Consider the following 23,155-nt stretch of genomic DNA (forward strand, 5'->3'; position numbering starts at 1 on the left):
CCCGTTTCGATTAGGGCTACACATATACATAATGAACTTAGGGTATTGAGTTTCTGGGGACTATGGAACTACGAAAAACTATTTTCTTATATACCATCCTTTCCTTCTGCTTACCCATCTCTGTCGGGAGAAAGATATCGCTAATTCGTGAGGGGGCGGCGGAGCTGTCGGACCGGAGGGAAATGAACACTGACCAAGTGTTGGGGAAGAAGAGGAGTATGCTGACCAGGCGAAACGAAAGAAGAGGCAAGTCGAAAGATGTTCGGTTGATTTTGCAAGAGTCGGGCAGTAAATCGCGGTCGTCTGAGGTGGAGGTTTGTTTGGTTACATCAGGGACGAGGTGGAATGACAGCCGGTTGCCCAGTTGTAGACGCCAGAGAGGGCGACTGTTGCATAACATCATGACAGGATCCTATCTGTGTGACGGAGTTCGTTAGTCTAGCTTCTTAATTAGATAGATGACTATGTGGTCATTTTCGGTCAGACGGACTCTATACCATTATTAATATTCCTTTTTGTAACTTTCTGGTCTTTCTCATCACTATCTAGTACACTGTTCTACGAGACTGTTTGTACGAAGGTGCTGAGTAAAGACCAGTTCAACATTTATATATCTTTTCCTTAGTTGTACAGCTAACCAATTTCGCTTCCCCCTCGAGCACCCTTTTCCTCTTCTTCCTTCCGTCTCCGATCCTCTGAGGGCCTCTTCTGCTCCGCTCTCCTCGCTCCTTTTCTCTTCCTCTCTTCTCCCTCTTCTCTCCGGCTAATCTTTACCACCCCAGTTTCTCCGTTCTTTCCGTCTCTCGCCTTCCTCTCTTCTTCTGTTAATCCTCTCCTCTTCTCCGTTCCTTACAATGGCCATGTAAAAGAAGGTAAACCTATATCGCAGTCAGCGATATATCAATCATTGTGTAGATGGTAAACCAACATGGTAGGGCAGAACATGAATTGATTCATGCGCTATGCCTACAGCGGTGTAAAACCATATTCGGTAATAGTCGAATGGGTTCGCCTCTTTATCAAGAACTGCTTGAACAAGACGTTTATGAACGAGTTTACTCTAGTAGCTGCTCTTTTAGATAGATGACTACGTGGTCTTTTTCGTTCAGACTCTATACCCTATTTTAATTTCCACTTTTGTAGCTTTTTGGTCTTCCTCATCACTATCTTGTACACTGCTCTTTGAGACTGTTTGTACGAAGGTGCTGAGTGAATACCAGTTCAACAGTTTAATGAACTAGAAATGCAGTTGTCAGCTGCCTGTGAGGTAGCATGGCTCGTCAAGCAAAACTAATAAATTGGTATATGATGTTGTCAAAAGAATTAAGGTGATATATGATATCGATAGCAAAAGAACCCACCCAAAAGTTGATGAAAATGGTCGATTTCTCTTTGGTAACATTCTCATGCGAGCCATCCAAATTGGGCCGGACATGATAGCCGAAAGTACCACAAATGACTACTTTCTGAAGAACTACTGTCATCCTTTCTTTCGCCAGAGTATAACGGATGGCATCGGATACGAGAGGGGCTGGGACGTCGGAGCCAGAGATGACCTGTGCGGCACCCAACGAGGCGTACTTGTGGAAGATGATCGCTTCGGCCAATTTGAGAGCAGAGCTGTAGCGGTGCCACTGTCCTCATAGAGGCCGGAAAGCACCTTAAGTTATAATAGTTTCGTTGTCCTCGGTCGTTTGTATTCAATTGAACTAGAAGCTCTGAGTGTAGACGAAGTGGTTCGGTAGACTGGAGAATTCGAGAAGACTAAACTGCATTTTATCTACTCTAAAGGCGCGGCTATGCCTTTTATATCTTTCTCAGCTCGTAGAGCTGACTCATCTTTCTCACACTCTCCCCGTACCTTCCGCCGCTCGGACCTCTCTCCTCCCTAACGCCTCCTCGCACGGTCCTCCTACTCTTCCTCTCGTCTTCTTCCTCTCCTCGGTCCTCCGAACTACTTCCCCAACTGCTTATTGTTCTCTTCCTCTCGTCTTCCTTATTGTTCTCCTCGTTCCCATACAATTTTCCATAGCTTTAAATACTTGTCGATCCACTATTGTTGGCCTCTCCAAGTACCTTTCACCTACTTCAGCTATCCTCTTCCGGCATTGGTCTGGCTGTCTACTAAAAGAGAACCTCAGATCATTTTTGTCCTTAATCTGTTGAAGGCTATCGCCAGAAGAAGATAGCCCCCTGACAATCTTCCATTATCCGGTGAACTATTACGAACTAATACAAAGTCTCCTTGCTTAAAATCTCGATCTTCTTGTCTCTTTAAATTCTTCTGGTTATGATAATCAACGCTTTCCTTCCTAGCATCGGCAACTCGCTCTCTGGCTCTTACAATATCATCTGATCTACTTTCTACTTCAGTCACTCTTGCTGCTAACGGATCAGCTTCGCTTTCAATAGCTTCCCAATTGCTCATCATGATACTCTCTTCCTTGAAGTCTATCGGTAGCACACATTCTTGTCCATATTGTGGTAATTCAGGTATAGCTAGCGGTTACGGGTAGACTTTCTACGTTGCATGAAGAAGAAAAAGGGGGAAGAAAGCGTATATAGATTGTCTATGGAAAAATCTTTCTACTGCGGCTCGGAACCCTATCCTCGCTTAATCATCCTTACTCTCCGCGGTTGGATCACTCTTTCGACACATATAACATGTAATATGGGGTACGACCTGTGGAAGCTCTCATTGTCGTTCTATCTGCCCATAAGGCAAAGTCCGAGTACTCCGACCATCGGTGTCTGACCTTCCGGACTTCTCTTAAAAATAGCTTCTTTGATTGGTCTATCGCCTCGCTCGACTACTCCATTTGCTGCTGGGTTATGAGCACTTGTTTTAATAATGTGGTTGATACCAAACTTTCTCAATTGTTGCTTAAACATACCCATGAACTCCATGCCCCCATCAGTGGTGACATTCATTGTCAAACCATACCTGACTACAATTTGGCCAAAGAAGAAAGCTGCTGTATCCTGAACGTTGGGTGATCGGATGGCTTTAGCTTCTACCCATCCAGTAAGATTCTCTCGTGCTATGATAATTGCTGTCATCGTTGACTTGTCATTTGGATCTTTTCCCATAGCTATGCAGTCTAAATCCCATTTCCAGAACAATGTTGGTGGCTCCGGAGTGATCTTCGGTGATTCGTAAAACCTGTAATCCCTCTTTTGACAAGGCTAACTGTTGAACTGGTCTTTACTCAGCACCTTCGTACAAACAGTCTCGTAGAGCAGTGTACTAGATAGTGATGAGAAAGACCAGAAAGTTACAAAAAGGAATATTAATAATGGTATAGAGTCTGACCGAAAATGACCACATAGTCATCTATCTAATTAAGAAGCTAGACTAACTCCGTCAATGCACACATATAACCAACCATTTTTACTTCTCGAACTCACAGCTTTAGTTTCTTTGCACTAAACGTTCCTCCATATCGTTTCATCTTGTGTAGAACCCGATTCAAGTCGCAAGCATGTCCGTAAACGAATTGTCGGATTTCCAGATTACTTGGAATAACCTTGGGTCGGCCATCCGGGTCAAGATAAAAAGTGTTAGGGCCTTTTACAGTTACATCGTCAATGTAAACCACAGTTTTGTCAGGAATTTCAGGCCATGAACCTGTGGACTTATTCATCATAGAAATCTATGATGGCTTGCTGTTCGACATCAGAAAATGCCGGAATGATAGACCGTATCATGTACGGCTATATCGACATTGTCGATTTTCGGAGCCACAGACAGAACAAAATGCACCTGAGCGGCGAGTTGAAACCGGTCAGTGGAAGTCTCTTGGCGAAATCTTCGTTATCCCACTCACGATTGAGGACGCGTACATGATGGTGGCGATCGAAGACGCAGTGGCCTTCGACCTTTTGTGCTGTGGTCGGTGCTCCATACCGGCTGTTTTTGTTCAGCGTGGCTAGGCCCAAATTTAACATCTGCAAGGCCTATCACCGTTGTCGCAGTCAGTGTCAGACTGCGATAGGAACTGAACACTCACTTGGGCTACAAGTTCACTTTTGAGAAATGATTCTCGATTTCGTCGTCGTCACATGGAGGCGACGAAAACATGAACGAATGAAGGCAACCAGGAAGATTCGACATGTCCAATTCCGACGATTGGCCATCTTGTGTATCCAACTTCGATGCTATGTAGCTGTATGTAAAGCAATAAGCTGGCAATTAACTCAGTGAAGCAAAATGAACACACTTAGTCTTATCCGCGATGAACGACATGCGTTCATTCAAAGGGACATTGAGGCTAGCGGGGACCTCAGTTTTAAACCCACCATGTGCTTCCTTATCATAGCTGTGGCGGTCGAGTCGAAGAGCCACATTTTCCTCGTCACATAAGTTAGCTGATGACAAGACCTGTGAGAAGCTTCGTCGCATGCTTGATACATCCATATGCTTGGCGTCAATGGCGTGGTGGTGGATCTAGGGCGACGTCACATTAAACCAAACATGAACATGGCATATTTTGTTATGAGAAAAGTATATGAAACTCACATAACCAGCCACGACGCCATAAACAGTGTTGTCATCAGACTTTTTCCGAGCAAAAGCAGATAAAACGCCCTCGGCTTCATCAGTAGGCTCATGATAAGCCAACACAATCTCGAGAAACGCCCGAAGAGGAGCAAGGACCTGGGCAGCTAGGCTGAGAGCGTCCTTGTGTTAGATCAACATGGCAGGCTCGCTGTAATGAATGTCACTGTCAGTAAATTACAGTCCTGCTACTGATGGCTCCATGAAAAGCCGCAGCATGTTCCTCTAGAACATCTCACTTACATCCCCAAGCGTTGCGCGTACTTTCCAAGAACGTCATCACCGGTGGCATTTGGAAACCATATATCGGGGGAAATTTCTCCCTCTTCCGTTTCTATGATGGATGAGTTAACATAGTGTTTGTACCTGAGGGCAAACACGATCCCTTGGGTATATGAAGTTGTGTGAAGTGAGTAGTAACGAGCAACAAGTCGGCAACAACGGTCAAGAAGGGTCTTAAAGGGACTTCTGTACTCTTATCTGCAGTAGCGGATAGTCATGACAGCCAGTACGCAGCAGGGCGGTACCATCATCAGTTCATCATTGCATTGTTTATATGACTTGCCAGAAATGGGACTTACTTGGCCTTCAGGATGCTGTATATTTCCCCGATGTTGGTGTCGATAGGAGACTCTGGGAGATCTTTGCTTTTGTATAAGATGATCCTGACCGGTCTGTCACTAAGTCCCTGCTAATTTGGTCGAGCCGTGTGGGGTCCCTAGGAGATGTCTGGTCTCTATTTTGATGAGGCTAGACAACGAAACAACACATTGAGCATTGTCAAAGACATGACGAGAAACACGGCCAAAAATGACTCACAGTATCAGTGGAATCATGGGTAGAAACAGAGGAGGCGTTGAATGGGCCGCCTCTTGATCTTTTCCTGCTACTGGTACTATGGATCTCCTGGGAGGGTTGTCGAGAGAAGTTGCTACCTCTTTCGGCTGTCGAGTTTGATGGGCGTTGTTTTCTCCTCACGACCAGGTGCAAGCCGTCGCCTTTCCGCCGGCCATCCCTGGGCGAATTCCGATCATTATTGATTTCTTCTTTGTCGTCTGGAACGATATAATCATATTCAGCACCGGTAGCAGCAATAGTTCATTATGTGATGCTGTATGCGTGCAATGACCCTACGGCCATGTCACATCACTTCGACCACCCACTTATCAACATGACGGAGGTTACCGCAGGGATCAAGGAGCGGAGTAGAGCCGTTGCTGAAGTGGGATGGATACCTTAATTACTTTTACTTTCTTTTACTGAGTTCACTTTAGGTACTTAGTCCACTCTAGGCTAGCTATCTATGGTGTTCTCCTTAGATATATCTATCTTCGTATATGCAGCCTTATAGGCAGACGCTTTATAGCGCAAGTACAGCAGGATTGTATCAGCAACACCAGCCAGCTCGACATGAGACCCGAGCTTAACTAATCGTTACCACTATACCACTATACCAATCTATCACCAGATACATAGGGTACTTCCATCGTATGTACTATGACCACCACAGCCAAACCTTTGGGAGGCTATATTCCCTAGCAGCCTTTACAGTCGTACAGTCCGTCATCAGCCTTGGATATCATGGGTGGAGGCCGACGGAACCTAATGGAGCCATATCCGTAGGAGACTTTATTTAGGGGTTTAATACGCTACAACGCTGTAGTGCAATGGGCCTACGGCCATGTCACATCACTTCGAGCACCCACTTATCAACATGACGGAGGTTACCGCAGGGATCAAGAGCGGAGTAGAGCCGTTGCTGAAGTGGGATACCTTATTACTTTTACTTTCTTTTACTTAGTTCACTCTGGGTACTTAGTCCATTCTAGGCTAGCTATCTATGATGTTCTCCTTAGATATAATCTATCTTCGTATATGCAGCCTTATAGGCAGACGCTTTATAGCGCAAGTACAGCAGGACTGTATCAGCAACACCAGCCAGCTCGACATGAGACCCGAGCTTAACTAATCGTTACCACTATACCACTATACCAATCTATCACCAGATACATAGGGTACTTCCATCGTATGTACTATGACCACCACAGCCAAACCTTTGGGAGGCTATATTCCCTAGCAGCCTTTACAGTCGTACAGTCCGTCATCAGCCTTGGATATCATGGGTGGAGGCCGACGGAACCTAATGGAAGCATATCCGTAGGAGACTTTAGGGGTTTTACGCTACAACGCGACAAAACGCGTCGAAGCTGTCGAAAAACCGAATCCCTGTTTATTCATTCTCCGCTATGCCATTACTTCCAAATAACTGTTTCTGAGCTCATCTATAGCTCTCCATGTTCATCGCAATCATTGGCACTCCGTCTTCGGGGAAGCGAACTGTACTTCAGTATCTTGAAAAGAAATACGGATTCAAGCACTTGCGGTTAAACAAGGGCGAGGCACAAGTTAGTACATGATCAGCTCAAATTCGTATAGCCGAACGCTAATGAAAGACAGCTTGCGAAGACCATAAATGGTGTAGTAGACGGTATCGGAAAGCCTGATGTTGAGTCTACAACAACTGTACGGATTCCAACCTTAGTATACTTTGACAGTGCGGCCGTCTGCAATGATTGACCATTATCTTAGCTTTTTGCGAATGCTTCCGATCTCCTCGACCACGTTACTCGCAACTGGCTCTCCCATTTTGTCACTACAGACCTCCAAACCTATGAAGAAATAGACCCTTTCCTCAAGCGCCCATTCTTTTTACTGGTCAGTGTGGACGGTCCTTTGCGTGCGAGATTCGAACGCGAACGAGCTAGGCGAGTCATCTTTATGCAAGAGTTGGAACCCATTGGCTAACATCTAGTCTCAGGGCTGGAGCAGAAGGCAGGAACATAACCCTTGAAGATTTCATTGAAGCTCACGATTCGCTGCTCCATGGTCATCCCTCCTCACAAATTCATGCTCTTCCAGCTCTTGCCCAGGGTCAATTCATGTCAGACTTCCGGCGCGTCCTCACACTTGCCCACGTCCATGTTGACAACAATTTCACGGATGTCTCTGCCTTGAACTGGTATCTTGATCGCCTCGATCTTCTAGATGAGGAAAGGCTGAGGCCCGGATGGGACACCTACTTTATGGTGCGTTTGATCCATCATACTCATGTCACAAACCCTGACACCGACTCGAACTCTATAGACTTTAGCGTCTTTGGCGTCAGAACGCTCAAACTGCATGAAACGACGAGTAGGGGCTTTGCTTGTGAGATCAAAGAGAATTCTGTCGACCGGTTACAATGGCACTCCAAGAGGCACTCGAAATTGCAATCAGGGAGGATGCTCTCGATGTAATGGCAGTGCAAGGGGCGGTGAAGCTCGTGAGTATCCAATCATGCTGAAGTTACCGCAATGCTGAATCGCAAGATAGTCAATGAGTGTTTATGTTTGCATGCAGAAGAGAATGCTTTGTTGGAGGCAGGGAGGGAGCGTATCGGCGATGATTCCGTAATTTACTGCAACACGTGAGCTGGCATGTCTTACTCAAATTCTCTTACATTATTGACGAGCAGTAGATGCCCTTGCCTCCGTTGTTCTGTCAAGATCGTACAATGTGGCGTTCGGGAAGTTGTCTACAATCAGAGTTACAGTATGGATGAAGCTTCTGCCAGGGTGCTTAAAGAGGGCGGTGTCCTACTGCGACAGCTTCATCTACCAAACGAAATTTGGTGATACACATCTTGCGACATTTTGGGCACTAGAGAGGTTTCTTTCTGTAATCATGCATGTTGATACATATATTATATGCTTACGAGATGCAACATTCTAGATGGCATTCAACAGAATAGATGCACATCGCTCAATATTCAACTTCGCCCGACTAAGGTACTCCCAAGAGTCCCCAGCAACTCCATTCCCCAGAGTCCCATTTAGCACAATCCACAAGGCGTCGCCATCCCTCTTTCCCAGCTCTGTGTAAAGCTCCATCGCCTTCCCACACAGCTCTTCATGCACTCGATCATCAATAAAGACTCTGAAAGACAACATCATCTCCCATAAAACGTTGTCTGCTACCGGTACTTCTCGAGCGATAAAAATTGCTGTCTTGAGGATGGCAATATGTAGACGGTGAGACACTGTAAACGAGCTTTCAGTCCCCATTCCGCCGCGCCTAGCGAGGGCAGACCGCCTATCCAATTCGCGCTGCTCATCCAACAGCTTGAGCAACCTTGGCCAGGCATGCTCCAATACTCTCTTGCTCATGAAATCCCCAACATGCTCGCAAAGACTGGCAATGACTTCTGCAGCCTCAACTACGACATACGGCTCAGGGTCGTCAAGTCGATTGAGGATGCTTGACCAAGAATCATGGATAAGAGGGAGGAGATCTGATTCCCGGTTCCCCAAGGCAAGAATCGGTACTGAGTTGGCGATAAGGGAGAGGACCTTGGATCGAAGGAAAGGGGAGCGGTGGGTGAGAAAAAATAGAGCCTTCGTGAGGATTCGGGTGGCGACTTGTTGAGATCGAGTGGCAGGCACTTCAACTTCATCCATCTTGGTATCGTTCTCCCCAGTCGTTTCATCCTGGTCTTCATTGACCGCTTCCTCTCTGCCCCATGCATGTTGCGGAGCTCTCTCTAGGATCTCGCTGACTATTTTCTGACTTCTTTGAGCCTTCTCCTCCCACCATTTCTCAAATTCTGCAAAGTCACCAGCTGGATTAGGTGCCTTACCTATCCAACTAAGTTCCTCAGCTTTCCTCTTTCGTTTCTCTTCTGATTCCTCTGCTTCCAACTTCACCTTCTTGCTCATCACGTCGATAAGAGTCACAAGCACTGCAAGTAAACTGCTCGCCATCGTTTCGTATCCGTGATAGTCATCCAAAGCATCAAAGATTTCGTCTACGACGTCGTGAACAAGAGGTACAATTGGCTCTCCGACAAGCCGGATCATAGCGATAAGCACGAGAGGGGCCATAGCCGAAAGACGCTTGTATGTCAGACGTTGGGTGACGACATTGATGACATAATCTACATTGTCAAGGATGAGAGCTGCTGGAGAGGCATACCCAGTGTATTGAGCGACATGGGATAAGGTGAGAGATGCGTACGATTGTACGATAGGATGCGGTGAAGCAAGATGAGAAAGAATGATGTAGAGCGTGGTGAGAAGCAGAGGACGGAAGGAGGATGATAGTACGCGAGCTGATAGGGAGAGCGATTGGAGCGAGAGTGAGGTAAGAAGTGTCTGCTGGGCCTGGAGATGAAGGCGCCGGGTTTCTGCGGCAGTATGGGAATTGGGTAGAGGGTTGCGATCGAGAAGAGTGGTGAGGGTGTCGATGCCCTTGGTCCTTTCAATGGGAATTAATGCCGAAGTACCTTCCTGATCGTACCCAAAATCCTCTTCATCTTCCTCTTCGCCATCTTCTTCCATAACAATAACCGCTTTAACAACCTCCCTAGCCATTTTTCTCGTAGCCTTGCTGACCTTTCCCTCAGCTCCTTCAAGTTGTGACATGATAACGCCGGACAACAATCTATCCGCTACCCACAGAGACGAAACAGCTTTGACAGTATGCTTTCTTCTGTTGGTTTTGGTAAACCTGATAAAATACTCGACCGAGTAAAGAGCCGCTTCCTCAGCTGCTGACCCCAATGCCGATAACATCTCTCCCATCCTGCGAGCTGTCGCTTCAGACTCGATATAACGCAAGGGTAAATGAGGGAAACTGCCCAACGCCTCTACTTCATCCTCGACCTGCTCCTCCGCTGTCCCATCCATTAAAAGCAAGTTGCTTTTTTGACTGAATCCGCCCTCCCACCCCAACCGGGCAGCTCTTTCCGCTGTTCCCGCAGCTGCACTCCATCCGGAAGGTCTTCCAAACTCGAGACAATCCAGCAATGCCCAACTCCATCTCTCCACATTCCCATTTGGTCCTAACAGCTCCGCGATCGCATTGCCTCTTGCTGGTTGTTTTCGATTTCGCGAAAGCTCAGTAGAAGCCTCTGCAATAGCAGTTACTAGTCGAGCGATTTCGTCTACCTTGGTGTCTTGTTGGGATGTCACGAGACGTGGGAGAGAGTTGACAGCATCGTTAAGAAGGTCGACAAGGATTGGCGAGAGAGTGGACGTCTCTGTAGAAATCAATCGTCTAAGTTTTCGACGAGCATCGTGACGGACAGGGTCGAAAGTATCTTGAGATAAGAGTAAAAGGCATGTAAGGGCACGAGGTCGGAGAAGAGGGAGAGATTTGGAGCATTTTTCAATGAGTGAAAATGCCAAGGATGAAGCCGCAATGCGCGCGAGATCTGAAGAATGAGGTACGAAGGTGAATAGCACTGGGGGGATGGCGGACAACAGCTGAGTGGCAGTGAAAGATAGATAGGAGGCAGTGAGAGGCGGAAAGGGATTGGGAGCAATAGAGGTGCTGCTAGAAGCCGGTGAAGGGGGGGGTGGCTCGTCGGTAGAGATATTTGCGGCCTCCCACTCCTCGGCCAATTGACTTAGATCTTCGGCAGGCGGTCTGAGAACCCCGAGTTCTTGAAGGTCATGGTCGTTCAAAGTCAAAGTGACCACAATCTCAATTAAACCTGCACTTTCCTGGGCAGCCTCGCCCTTGAGGTTCTTACCCTCGGTATTTATCAACTTCGCCATAGCGCTCACCGTTCCCGGTAAAAGGGCGGCAAGGAATTGATGTTTCCCGGGCAGGTATGACTGCATCAGGCGTCTGAGCAGTCTGAGAGATGAGAGTTGGAGTTGTAAATAGGGTGGAGACGGCAGGACGGTCTCGAGAAGAAGAGTGATTGTTTGAAACAAAGTCGGCAGCAACGGAGATTTTGGATTGGCGACTTTCTCGAGCATTGCTGCTGATGGGTGCAAAGTGGGAGAATTTTCTGTTGAGGGTTCAAGAAGAGCGGCCAGAAGTTTGACAGCGTTGAGCTGGACCTCTTGACCGGCTTCTTTCTCCTTGCCCTTGTCCTTTTCTCTGTTCACAACCTTCGGTCCAACCGCTGCGACGCTAAATCTCCAAAGCTGCTCCCAAGCGATCACATCTATCCCTCCATCACATTTCCTCCAAGCCCCGACCATGAGCGCGAGGAGATTGAAGGCTGCTTCTAAAAAGTTATCGGGGAGACTGGCAGGATTGGATTGGCGCATGATATTGGTGATGGGGAAGAGGACATAGTTGATGACGGCAGGGTCCATGGTGCTAGATGGGACGGTCGATATAGCAGCGTAGAGTTTATCTATGAGCTTGTGATGTTCAGAATATGGCGTGGGTGTCTGGGCTGCTATGCCCATGAGAGCGACGCATATGGGCTTGACCTGTGTGGCGCCGTTAGCGCCCGCGAATGGGTTGCAGTGGAGCATGACTTGCCTTCTGAAAAGTATTCATCCTGGCCTGCCTTGCTGCGATTGGGTGTATTGACGGAGACGAGGAGGGGCGGGCCGGGAGAAAAGACATGGCAGGTATTCCTTTGTGTCCTACAGTATAGGTGTGAGCGAGGACGATGTGGAGGAGGCGATTACGTACAAGATGTGGCTTGTAGATAGATCCTCTGCTCTCTGCCGTGCTCTTTCCTCTACTCTGTCCGCTATAATTACGGCCGGTATCAAGTTAAATTATCAAGTTGCCCGGAAGGATCGAGACGATCGAGGCAGCTGCATCTCCAACGTTGATGCGGCCATTGACCACGGCGGGCATCGCCGAACCTCATCACGCTCTCTTCGGCTATACGTCATCTGTCCATCGCGTCGATTGTAGTCAAATTGTTGTAGTAGTATCATCATATATCGGACAGAATACATGCAAGTCCAATACGGCTCGCTCCCGCACCTGTATAATAACATGGCTCGCTCATGCACCTATATAATAACATGGATCGCTCCCGCACCCGATACGCCCCTCCTCGAACAACTCCACCGACGAACTTTATCCGGCTCCTTTCGGCTGGCACTTTCGCCCCCGCCCAGACGAATCAGTTGAGGAAATTGCCAACAAGAAGTCTTCCGTCTTCGTCAACAGCTGGGTGAGGTTTTTTTCGGTATCTCCTATCATCTTACTAATTTAAGCCATCGTATATCAAGCGAAACTGATAACTGAATTTTTAGTTTATTAATCGCCTTGGCTGCTCGCGACAAACAAGCGAATCCCGCCGCCCACCATCGAACTCTATTATATATAGCTATAGGTCTGGCGCGAGAGTTGATCCATGTTTTGCCCTACCATGTAGGTTTGACACTCGCCCTGTCATTTGGCATATGGTTAATTGTGGTATAGGTCAGCCTGCTCTTACGTGACAACCCAGATATCACCATCCCTTTAAACAACACCTCGAGACACTTCATGCTGCCAAAGGTAGAGACTGAAGGGGGTCGGCAATTTGAAGAATACCTTTTCAAGGGTTCCATTGAAGGTGTATTCGCCACTGACAATGGTCCGCCCCCGACCTCAGAACCCTCAATGCCTTTGAGCGATATTAAGAGCCTGCGCCCAACGGTTTCTTTAGAGGAGTACAAGTATATCGTCAGCCCCTTTCTCTCCGTTCCAGGTCCATGAAGACTGACTTCCAAGAAGGGAAATGAACGGTCTTTTGACTACATTGGTATTCGGAGGCCATCGACGAATGAGGGAGCGCTGTTCCAGGTGAAAAATTCTTGGTTAAACTCCCTCGTTCAATGTAAGTGTTTTTACTAGTACAGTGCTGCATTCATGTGTTGGTGTTGACTCTTTCAGCCTTCGATCAGGGATCTCTCGACATAATTGTCTTCCCTCCTGAAATCGATCCTGATCTTTTGGACAAAGTCTGTTCACTCTCTCGTTTCGCACACAATATTTTAGACTTCGTGACATTGTCGGATGTCCGGGCTTGCACGTAGTATAAAGTTTATACCTAAGATTTGTACATACTAGCTATGCGCAGAATGGTTGTATATGTGATTATTTAGATAATGCCCACGGAGCATGAAAACACGCACACTCACTGTCGAAACAAATTCTCTCCCCCTCCCCCAAACCGCCTCTTAACAGATAACCGATAAGAAGGTTTAGGAAGGATAGAAGGTTGCGCCTGGCTTGGCTCTCACTTGTGGCTAAACAACCCAAGTTGATTCCATGTCCATGAGGCGAAATAGTTCTATAACTGTCCCGAAGAAGATGTTTGCTCCCTCTATATGTATATAATTGTCCACGAGGAAGTTTCCTCGCTGTCTTCCACCCAACCGTGGGAGAGAGATCGGAGGTTGCCTTATGGTGCGTCGTCGTCTTGAGGAAGAAATAATGGGCTAGGATTACATGCACGTCTGCTATTGTCGCCCATTCAACACTTTTTCATCTGATAAGAAAATTGTGGGGATCTTGTTTGACCCCTTGGAAGGCTAATGAAAGAATTGATAGTCACATTTACAACCATGTTGCTCGTGATAGCCAGTATGTAGCACAAATCTCAGGTTATTTATGTGTCACTACGGAGGTCAATGAAAGTCAAAAAAGAGGTCTACTACAATGTTGTTGGGAACGGAAGCGAGTTTTGCACCGTTATGAGAACACAACGAGCCGATGAGCCGTTCCGCGGTATCACTTTGAGTGACAGCTTTCACTTTCGCATCTTTACTGTCTCTTTTCGTTTCAGTAGTTCATCGCATTCATGAGCCCAGGGATGCCTTCTCATAGCCAACCTTGCCCGCTTCATTGAAGGTCTTGGGGTATAGCGACCAAATAATATGTCAATTTCCGTGTTAGTAAACAGCAAAAAGGCTGTCTAATACCTTCCGGTCACGATGCAATGTCGATATGCGGTCGCCTGTGTCCACTCCGCCCCTTCCTTGTCCTCACAAGGAGTATCCTTAATCATAAATGCGCAACAGTCAAGTATAGATTGTCAAGTCTTGCTCATAATGACGTATGTCCGAGTTACATCTCAAATCCCAATGTCAACTGTTCAATGCTGTTCTAGTCGAACTTGGATCGGTCGTAGTTGGCACCACCAGCTCGTCGTAAACGGGTCACGACGTCATCCTGAAGATGCATTAGCGTACTTCTATCTAATTTGGAAATTCATATGCTCTCACCTGTTCAAGATCGGCAGGAGTGGAGGCTGAAATTTCGATAGAGTATGTTCGCAAGACCTTCTTGACATCCGCGGCGTGCACAGAGACCTGTGAGTAAGTGAACATTAGACCAATGCATACAGCCAAAAGTCAACTGCCTTGACGTACCCTTGCTCTCCTCATAACCTTGACATTCTCACCGATCCAAATGACCAAGATGAACTTCTCCCGGAAAGAGTGCTCGTCGTTTTCGTATCGAACCTTGGCATAGGCGAATGAAGCGTTCTCGGGTTTGAGTTGGGCAGAGAGTTCGGAAAGGTCGCCTTTTCCGGTAGCGGTTAGGACAAGCTTGTTGGACTTCTCAGACTAGGTGTCAGTAGTATGACATGACGTCAACGGTGAGTTTGAACCGAAAAGGTGTAGTGAACAATATACGGAGAGCATTGGCAGAATGAAATAGTCAGCCCAAGATAGCCCGGAATGATGTTTACATTGGTTTAGATGCGCACCTCATAGTCAAGCAACATCCAGGACTCCTCTCCCCCGTTACTCCTTATTTGCTCGTAAGCTGTTGAAGGAGAGGTGTCAGCGCAAAGCGTTTGAATGTTGTTAAAGGACTAAAACACATACCGTCAGCAATTTTGGGGTCGGATACGTCGGCCATGATGGTTATCTATGAGATTCAGAAAAGGTATAGATATATAACAACAAATATAGTGACAACAACGACGAAGCTGCGATATGGAATGAGCGCGTCCGATGGGTTGCTCGTCGGAGCTCGGGTTCAGGGATCAAGTAAATTACGTGATCCGTAGCCGGTTACAGACACGGATCGGGACAGCCATAACCACTGAAGGGAGCCAGACCGAGAAACTGCCGTGAACCAGGTCTATATCTCATTCCTTTTGGCCTGTCAACGATCCACATCTCACATTCCAGTTTATTTAATTCGTCATGTCTCATCCAGGGATGGCCGATCCGGCTATCTCTATCAAACCTCAAAGTGAAATATCCCCAGAGGCCAGTTCCCTCACAGCTTTGCTCGCTCATCCGCTCCTCCAGGATCCCAAGTTTGTGGCTGCAGCTGGTGGACTGGCACTGTTACTGCTTTTTCTTACCCGTGAGTGGGGAATGCTATTCCGATGCGATATGCGTCACTTATCTTTTGGAATAGTTTTCCGTCAGGGCAAGAAAACTCACAAGCGGAATGGTCCTGCAACTGTCCTTCTCGTCGGACCGTCCGACGGAGGCAAGACTAGTTTGTTTACCAAGGTTATTCAGCGCGGTGGGCCTCCATGTAGTCTATCAATACTAATGCTCTTTTGTAGCTAATTCATGACATCTATCCCCAAACCCACACCTCGATTGTTCCCTCTGACACCACTTTCGATTTTGACTCGCCATATGAAGACGACCAAAAGAAACAGATCCGCTTGATCGATATCCCTGGACATCCTAGACTGCGAGACGAAGTCAAGAAATACATTGCTGACTCTGCGGGAGTTGTATTTGTGGTGGATATCCAAGGCATCGTCCGCAACGCGTCAGGCGTAGCCGAGTGGGTGTTCTGTTCCTTCATCGTTATGTTTCCGTGGTTAAAGATCTTTCCAGACAACTCCCTCCTATTCTCACAGCACTTTCCAATATTTCTTCTCGACTTCCTCCTTCGGCTCCTCCTCCCAAATTGCTCTTGCTCGCCCACAAGGCCGACCTTCTCGCTCGCCCCACGCCCTCGCCCAGCCACTGCCCTCCCGAAATCCCCTCTTCTACCCTCACAACCTCCACCGACCGTCTCAAATCTATTCTCACCCGAGAAATGGACAGACTCAAGTCTACGCGTGCAGGAACAGGTGGGAAGATTGAGGGGATCGGAAAAGTTGCTGGGACGTCAGGTGGTTTCTTCAGCAAGCTGTTTGGCGGAGGAGCCGGGGATGTTGCGGGAGAAGATGAAGGTGATGACGATGAGAGCCTTATCTGGGGTGGGAAAGGGCCCTTTAAATGGGAAGATGTGGAGGGCGTTGAAGTTGAGTGGGGAGCGAGCGGATTAGGCTCGACTAAAGGGAAGACAGAAGCAGAGAGTGGTAATGGCTTGGATGAGCTGAAGGCATTTTTGTGGGACATCTAATGCACTGGGATCTTTGGTTGTACAACATGCTCTGTTGAACACTGTGGTTGCATAAACATCTATCTTGCATATGCGACATATACAGCGAGCACCGCCTTACTACTACAGACTGCCTACAGCGACGCCCAGTAAAGTAAGGCGATCGCGCATATTACATAAGCAAGTTGGTCACGACGTCATCACCCGCCACCGATCTGTTACGGTCCTTTCGGCGGCCATCCTTTGCTGTCCTCATTCCAGCTTCAAGTTGTTGTCTTTTGTCTTCACGACTCGTTATCTACTCAGCTTGCTTTATACCCTATTGCTTTACCAATTCGCCAACTGAACAACAATCAAGATGCCTGTCCGAGGTTCTGACATCGTCCTCATTCTTGTCGCCATCATCTTCCCTCCAGCCGCCGCCGCTATCATCACCGGCTGCAGCTGTGACTTGCTCATCAACATCGTATGTCCTCATGAATGCCTATTGGGGGTGTAAACTAATGGTATTTAGCTCTTGACCATCTTGGTACGTGTAGACACGTGTGTACGTTTGATGTTGAAGGAAAACTGACTATGTATCGATTGTCACTGGGGTAACAGGGTTACCTGCCGTAAGTCACAGCACCCCATAAGCGACCGTTTGCAGGATACTAACGCTCTCGCAGTGGTCATATCCACGCCTTCTGGCTCATTTGTACGTCTTTCGCGGGTCTAACATTCAATTTTGCTGATTGGCAATCCTCGCCAAACAGACAAGCGCATCAAGGCCGAAGAGGCATATGGGAATGGTGGCTACACCTATCTTGGAAACGGCAACTTTGTCGGAAACGCTCCTGGTGGTGTTGCCCCTGGCGCTCCTGGTATGTGACTTCTGACCTATCCTAGGTGATGTCTGCTGATTCAATATGCTTGCCGTATCCGCATTTATAGCCCAGCAGCCGTACTACGGTTCTACCCGTTAAGCTGTCGGTATGGCTTATCGGAGAAGCCCGGTGTACATTCTCATAATTCGAAGAAGAAAGAACATGGACAGACTGGATTGTCATTTATACAAAGTCGAGATGTGATGTACTAGCGTTCTGTCGAGTTATCGTCCATGCGATAGTCCACGGCGCCAGTGTACGCGAAATCCTGTTCAAAGAACAAATTCGGAAACCCAAATAACCAACATGCCTGAAATACTAATATATCTATATTGGTACACATTGCCCTATGCCATAGACCTACACCGTCTACTTTCCCTCTTGCTCCTTTTGCCAAGCCAACCATGCGCCATGCGCTTTTTCCTGAACCTTCCACTCCTTCGCCACCTTCTTCTGCAAGCTCTTGCTCAAGTCCTGCCCCTCACCATCTTTTGTAGGCAACCCTTGTTCATCCCATGCAGAGTATGTTCCCTCGGCGACGTTGGGAGGCCTGAACATCTCTTGAGGAGGCACTCGACCTTTTTCAAGCTGAGCGAGCCTCTTCGCCTCTGCAGCCTTCTTCTTCTCAGCCTTCTCCGCAGCTGCTCGTTCCTTCTCTTCTCTGGCTCGGATGAGGATAGCCGGGTCAACAAGTTTGTACAAGGCACCGCCAGTTGTTGACTGGCCGTCATCGAGCTGGATACCGAGGTTCGCAAGGTCCTGATCTCTAAATTTGTCACAGAGCTTAAGAATCTCCCCAGGGGTGGCGCCATCAATGGCGAGTCGACGGATATCATCTCGAAAGGAGGCCATCGCTCGGAGATAAGGGTCGAGCTTGCCTTCAAAGTCGCCGCCAGACGCCTCATCACCCTCCTTGCCCCATCCTATTTGACCAGATGTGACGTCGCCTTCGCCGAGACCAAACATACGAAGCATACGGGTAATCCATTGAGCAACGGTAACGACAGGAGCAATGTTGTACTCTCGGCCACGAGACGCAAAATAGAGGTTGACGGAGGATACGAGGTCAAGAAGAATTTGAATGGCGGCTGGAGTGTTGAAGGAATCGCAAAGAGCAGCTCGGAAATCATTTTGAGCTTTGTGAAAGCTGTCCATTGAATCAGTATAGAGATCAGAGATTGCAATTGACGACTTACTCGGCCATGAGGCTCTTCTCCGCCTCCTCGTAATGGTGCTTGCCGTCCTCGTTGGGACCTCGAGCAGCGGCATCGCTCATTCTAGCCTTGACGTTTGTGAAGAAATTCTGTTCAGTGGCTGTCAGGAATAATGTTCCTAGTAGTCCGACTTGAAGCTTACGTCAAATGTCTCTTCCTTGGCCTTGGTATCAACGATCAGGTCCTTTTTGAAGTCTAGCTTGGCATTCCATATTTGAAGCATGAAAGCAAGTCGTAACTGTCGGGCAGAATATGTCTGGAGAGCTTCCTATAGAATTTGTAAGCTTTAGCTGGCACGTTTGGCAGATCTATTACTCACATCGATGGTGATAAAGTTTTTGAGAGACTTGCTCATCTTTAAACCTTCAATGTGGAGATGACCGGTATGTAAGAAGTAGTTGACCCATTGCTTGCAGCCATGGTATGCCTATCGATGGCATAAGAGGCGTCTTCCAGTGATTTATACTACTCACCTCGGCTTGAGCAAGTTCATTGTCGTGATGAGGGAACATTAAATCCACACCACCAGAGTGAATGTCCATTCCGCTACCCAAGATCGCACTAGCCATGACAGAGCACTCAATGTGCCAGCCAGGTCGGCCCTCTCCCCATGGTGATGGCCAGGCAGGTTCTCCAGGCTTGGACTTGGCTTTCCAAAGAGCAAAGTCCGCTGGGCGCCGCTTTCCCTGGGAACCAGTTAAAGCACCTATCTGTAGATTAGACCTAGTTTCTGAATATAAACAGGCGGAACATACCTTCACCTTCATCCAAGAGCTTCTTGTTGCCCTTACTTGAAGGTTGGAGCTTGGCATACTCATGCCTGAATCCATCACCCTCGGCACCCTCAAACTTGTCGACATCAAACCAAACACTTCCACCACCTTCATAAGCAAATCCGTTGTCGACGATGCGTTGGACGAAAGAGACGATTTCGGGTACGTATTCGGAAACACGGGTGATGGTGTCGGGAGGGAGTACACGGAGACGGGCCATATCGGTGAAGAAGGCATTTTCCCAGTAAGAGGCGAGACGTCGGCAGACAGCGATGGGATCGGCAATTGTATGGCCAAGCTACAGATATCCAGAATCAGTGCTGATCGAAACAATAAAGATATGCCATACCTTCTCACCAAGATACGGCCCAAGGACGTCGGTCGCTCCTTCAACCAAGTCTTTGACAGCTTGTCCCTCTCCTTCGGGCTTTCCGACCCTTTGCTGGGCAGCATTGTACGCATCCCTAGCTTTTGAAAGACTTGCCAAGTACATTCCAAACTTTTCCTCCCTTTCTCGAGCTTCCTTTGCCCACTGAGCTTCAGACTGGTCCTTTTGCAACAGCAAGTCCAGGATTTCAAAAGAAGTGGCATTAGGAGAGTGTTCAAGAGGGGCGGTAAGGGATTTGAGAGGTTTGGCGAGATACTTTGTAAACGCAGCTTCGACGTCGGATATGAGTTCGGGAGTAAGAGCAAGGTTGGTGGAAATGGCTTGGTCCAGGAGGTACGATTCACGAGCTCGAAGGATGATCTTGTCATCAATGTCGGTGACGTTCATAACAAAGTTGACATCGTAATTGAAATAATCTCGCAATATTCTTCGAACAATGTCCTGAGTGAGGTAATTCCTGTTGTGGTTCAGCCATTGCACGAGTATTCCAAAGAGACGAGCTCACCTGGCATGACCCATATGGGATGAGTCATAGACGGTAGGACCACAGTTGTACCAGTCGACTCTCCTTCCGTTTGTGGGAACAAAGACATCCTTTGATCTTGTGAGGGAGTTGTAGACTCTGAGTACTGGTTCGTCTGCTGATTTTGCTGGAGAGTACCAAGTCGGCTGTGTGACAGCTGACTTGTTGGTTGCCATTGTGTTCGAGAGTGATCTGAGCTGCTGAGTGGCTTGTGGGTGTAAGAGGCGTATGGGTATTCTCGCGAGGGTAGAAGGTAGCATGCAGATGCTGGAGGGGGTTGTTGCGTGGGCAGCTGTTTTGGTTGTATTTTCTGAAATCCAAAGCACGTCTCGCTCGAAAATAGCGAAATAAAAAAAGAACAAGGCAACCGGCGACTCGTTACAATTACGGAAGTATAGGCGCGGATAGGAAAGTGATTGGATAGGCACGGAAGGCAGTTAGAACCATTGGCAAGCCTTTTGAGACTAGGCACCCACCCTCCACCACGTCTTTGGACGTGGCCTGCAACGAAGCTGTTATTCGACAAGCGTAACCATTTTGTCATTCTCCAGCTGTATAATCACACAAAACAGGTATACATTCATTGCCCCGCCATGATCCTCCGAATCCCCTCGCTGTTATACCTTTTCACATTACTGACAGCAGTCTACGCTGTCAAGTTTGACCTCACTTCCGATCGGAATCCCAAGCCCAGTATGTCCATTCTGTCTCATCTGGATGGTGACGCACACTAACCACGCGACATAGAATGGTTCGTGACTTTGAGTACCTTGCTTATCACCCACCTGACTACGTATTAGTATTTGGAACTTTGCATCCGCACACTCTCTTGTGATTGTCACCGCCAATGTCCCCGGTGAACCTGATCAACAAGTCGATATCCAAATCCTTGATGGCTCTGAACGAGGGAATGTGTATCTGTCAAAGAAGGATGTAAGGGGAGAGGCTAGGCTTGCGGTCACTACGCACGAATCTGCAGACGTCGGCGTTTGCTTAACCAACCGGTACACTGGATGTGAGTCTGCGTTGGGCGGTGACCGAGAACTGTCAACGGAGGTGATTGGCGGAGAATTGGGCTGATCGACGTGTTGTAGCTGGGAACCCGAGAGTCGTTAGGTCTGTGGAACTCGATGTTGACATTGGTGCCGATGCTATTGACTACAAGTATGCCTCACGATCCATGTAGGTTGCGATGACGACTGATTTTTTGATAGTGCTATCGCCAATCAAGAATCCCTTTCAATCCTCGAAGTCGAGATGCGCAAGCTTGAAGCTGTCACCAAGGAAATCGTTGAGGAGATGGGATACCTCCAAAGGCGAGAGATGCGAATGAGAGATACCAACGGTAGGATTTCATCTCGCGCCTTGTCAGTAGCTACTAACGCGAAGAACGTATGTAGAGAGCACAAACCAGCGAGTCAAGGTGTTTTCAGTCCTCATTATCTGCTGCACCATAGGACTTGGTGTCTGGCAAGTGAGTATGATATCAACAAATAACTACTGTGGCTGATAATTGCGCGTGTAGCTTTTGCATCTCCGATCATTCTTCAAGCGCAAGTATCTCATCGACTAAAAGGATTAGGACATATGCATATACATGTTGGCATTTTGCACTCGAACACGGGTCTTGTATATGGCATTCAGCATCCAAAGAAATATGTGGCTGGGAAGGGAGAAGGTAGGAAGGAAGGAAGGAAGGAAGGATGACGATTGACGCCCGGCGCACAGACCGCGTAATAGCGCGAGACGTATAAAGTCCAGTCACCTATTTCTGCCTGTTCATCCTCAGCCTCCTCGTCTTCATCTTTCACGCTCCATCTTTGCCACTCACCTTATTTTACGTGACCCATACCTTCAGCATTACAATGTCTAATACGCAATCACCAGAATTCTTTGAACTATCAGACCCACACCCGGAGAGCTCCCCTACCGCGCGACCTCATCCTGCTTCGACCGGTACAGTCCAGTCTGTCGACCATGCTCTAGCTTTGACAACTGGGCCCGAAAATGAAGAAGCGTTTGAGGCGCGGCATGAAACAAAAAATCATGTTCAGACGAATGAAGAGTATACTGAATTTGACCCTATGGCCGAAGTAAGTGTTACTCGTCTCGAGGGCGATTATCAGGATACATGGAGAGTCTGATATGTCATGTAAAAGATTGGCCGTTTCGATTCAAAGACAGAGCTGGAAGACAAATGGGATGAAATTCAGGGAGAGATGGTTCCGTTTCTGCAAGGTAGACCAGGTTTCGTGAGTAAAACGCAAAGTGGCTGACGCCGGTTTAGAATTCGCGGAGCAGGCATTAGCTTCGACGTTGGTCAAAAGGATGACTACTCGAAAGGTAAAACTGATAGACAGCCTCAGGTACGATATCATCCTCCACGTACACTACATTTTCCACCAGCTCGACTTGCAAGCACAACAAAGTCTGATAGAAGGTGTTCAGGCGATTGAGGAAGAAGAGCACAGACAGGGTTAGTTTGCCAACTATCGATCGACTGTGCTGACCCGTAACACGTCAGAGGAAGCTCGAAAAGTGATGACTGATTTCTCAAACGAGATGAAGCGTGCGGCAGAGGTGCTCAAGCGGTTTGGCAGTGCGACGAGCAGTTCGCAACTGCGGGAGAAGGAGGCGTTGCTTGGTGACGAGCGAGACAAGGAGATTTCTCAGTAGGCCGAAACGCTTCGCTTTCTGTTGTACAGGTCCATTTTTTTTACACCGGATGCAAATCTGT

General features: G+C 47.8%; 10 protein-coding genes across 10 annotated transcripts in view; 5 read left to right on the plus strand and 5 right to left on the minus strand.

Annotated features, from left to right (window-relative positions):
• The window catches only part of CNBB4740 (hypothetical protein), a gene marked incomplete at both ends in the record, with an annotated part of 561 nt that extends 161 nt beyond the window's left edge, over positions 1-400 (minus strand). Inside the window, 2 exons of the mRNA XM_771853.1 lie at positions 29-36; positions 95-400. Of these exons, the coding sequence (XP_776946.1) occupies positions 29-36; positions 95-400 (314 nt within the window). The remainder of the gene's footprint in view (positions 1-28; positions 37-94) is intronic.
• Positions 401-3,342: 2,942 nt separating this feature from the next.
• Positions 3,343-4,850, minus strand: CNBB4750 (hypothetical protein; the record flags this gene model as incomplete). The annotated part of the gene is made up of 7 exons (XM_771854.1): positions 3,343-3,355; positions 3,409-3,568; positions 3,828-3,957; positions 4,011-4,026; positions 4,221-4,447; positions 4,520-4,665; positions 4,802-4,850. The coding sequence occupies 7 exons, from the start codon at positions 4,848-4,850 to the stop codon at positions 3,343-3,345; spliced, it is 741 nt and encodes a 246-aa protein (XP_776947.1).
• Positions 4,851-6,852: 2,002 nt separating this feature from the next.
• Positions 6,853-8,232, plus strand: CNBB4760 (hypothetical protein; the record flags this gene model as incomplete). The annotated part of the gene is made up of 7 exons (XM_771855.1): positions 6,853-6,963; positions 7,016-7,081; positions 7,148-7,273; positions 7,324-7,644; positions 7,703-7,880; positions 7,931-8,024; positions 8,076-8,232. 7 exons carry the CDS (start codon positions 6,853-6,855, stop codon positions 8,230-8,232), a joined length of 1,053 nt encoding a protein of 350 aa, XP_776948.1.
• A 93-nt stretch (positions 8,233-8,325) lies between these two features.
• Positions 8,326-11,871, minus strand: CNBB4770 (hypothetical protein; the record flags this gene model as incomplete). Its single annotated transcript, XM_771856.1, has 1 exon — positions 8,326-11,871. The coding sequence occupies one exon, from the start codon at positions 11,869-11,871 to the stop codon at positions 8,326-8,328; it is 3,546 nt and encodes a 1,181-aa protein (XP_776949.1).
• Positions 11,872-14,452: 2,581 nt separating this feature from the next.
• CNBB4780 (hypothetical protein) lies at positions 14,453-15,214 on the minus strand (the record flags this gene model as incomplete). The annotated part of the gene is made up of 5 exons (XM_771857.1): positions 14,453-14,518; positions 14,572-14,658; positions 14,719-14,916; positions 15,060-15,118; positions 15,181-15,214. The coding sequence occupies 5 exons, from the start codon at positions 15,212-15,214 to the stop codon at positions 14,453-14,455; spliced, it is 444 nt and encodes a 147-aa protein (XP_776950.1).
• Positions 15,215-15,504: 290 nt separating this feature from the next.
• CNBB4790 (hypothetical protein) lies at positions 15,505-16,675 on the plus strand (the record flags this gene model as incomplete). The annotated part of the gene is made up of 3 exons (XM_771858.1): positions 15,505-15,822; positions 15,879-16,108; positions 16,162-16,675. 3 exons carry the CDS (start codon positions 15,505-15,507, stop codon positions 16,673-16,675), a joined length of 1,062 nt encoding a protein of 353 aa, XP_776951.1.
• Positions 16,676-17,012: 337 nt separating this feature from the next.
• On the plus strand, positions 17,013-17,619 carry CNBB4800 (hypothetical protein; the record flags this gene model as incomplete). Its single annotated transcript, XM_771859.1, has 6 exons — positions 17,013-17,120; positions 17,169-17,183; positions 17,258-17,268; positions 17,323-17,351; positions 17,410-17,517; positions 17,588-17,619. 6 exons carry the CDS (start codon positions 17,013-17,015, stop codon positions 17,617-17,619), a joined length of 303 nt encoding a protein of 100 aa, XP_776952.1.
• Positions 17,620-17,889: 270 nt separating this feature from the next.
• CNBB4810 (hypothetical protein) lies at positions 17,890-20,594 on the minus strand (the record flags this gene model as incomplete). The annotated part of the gene is made up of 8 exons (XM_771860.1): positions 17,890-18,667; positions 18,717-18,823; positions 18,877-19,002; positions 19,054-19,161; positions 19,208-19,440; positions 19,490-19,805; positions 19,857-20,352; positions 20,401-20,594. The coding sequence occupies 8 exons, from the start codon at positions 20,592-20,594 to the stop codon at positions 17,890-17,892; spliced, it is 2,358 nt and encodes a 785-aa protein (XP_776953.1).
• A 417-nt stretch (positions 20,595-21,011) lies between these two features.
• CNBB4820 (hypothetical protein) lies at positions 21,012-21,991 on the plus strand (the record flags this gene model as incomplete). The annotated part of the gene is made up of 6 exons (XM_771861.1): positions 21,012-21,115; positions 21,219-21,433; positions 21,513-21,582; positions 21,633-21,763; positions 21,819-21,892; positions 21,944-21,991. 6 exons carry the CDS (start codon positions 21,012-21,014, stop codon positions 21,989-21,991), a joined length of 642 nt encoding a protein of 213 aa, XP_776954.1.
• Positions 21,992-22,563: 572 nt separating this feature from the next.
• Positions 22,564-23,094, plus strand: CNBB4830 (hypothetical protein; the record flags this gene model as incomplete). The annotated part of the gene is made up of 3 exons (XM_771862.1): positions 22,564-22,670; positions 22,785-22,894; positions 22,943-23,094. The coding sequence occupies 3 exons, from the start codon at positions 22,564-22,566 to the stop codon at positions 23,092-23,094; spliced, it is 369 nt and encodes a 122-aa protein (XP_776955.1).
• Between the last annotated feature and the right edge of the window lie 61 nt (positions 23,095-23,155).

Source organism: Cryptococcus neoformans, chromosome 2 (genome assembly GCF_000149385.1).
Source record: "Cryptococcus neoformans var. neoformans B-3501A chromosome 2, whole genome shotgun sequence".
Lineage (NCBI taxonomy): Eukaryota > Fungi > Basidiomycota > Tremellomycetes > Tremellales > Cryptococcaceae > Cryptococcus > Cryptococcus deneoformans.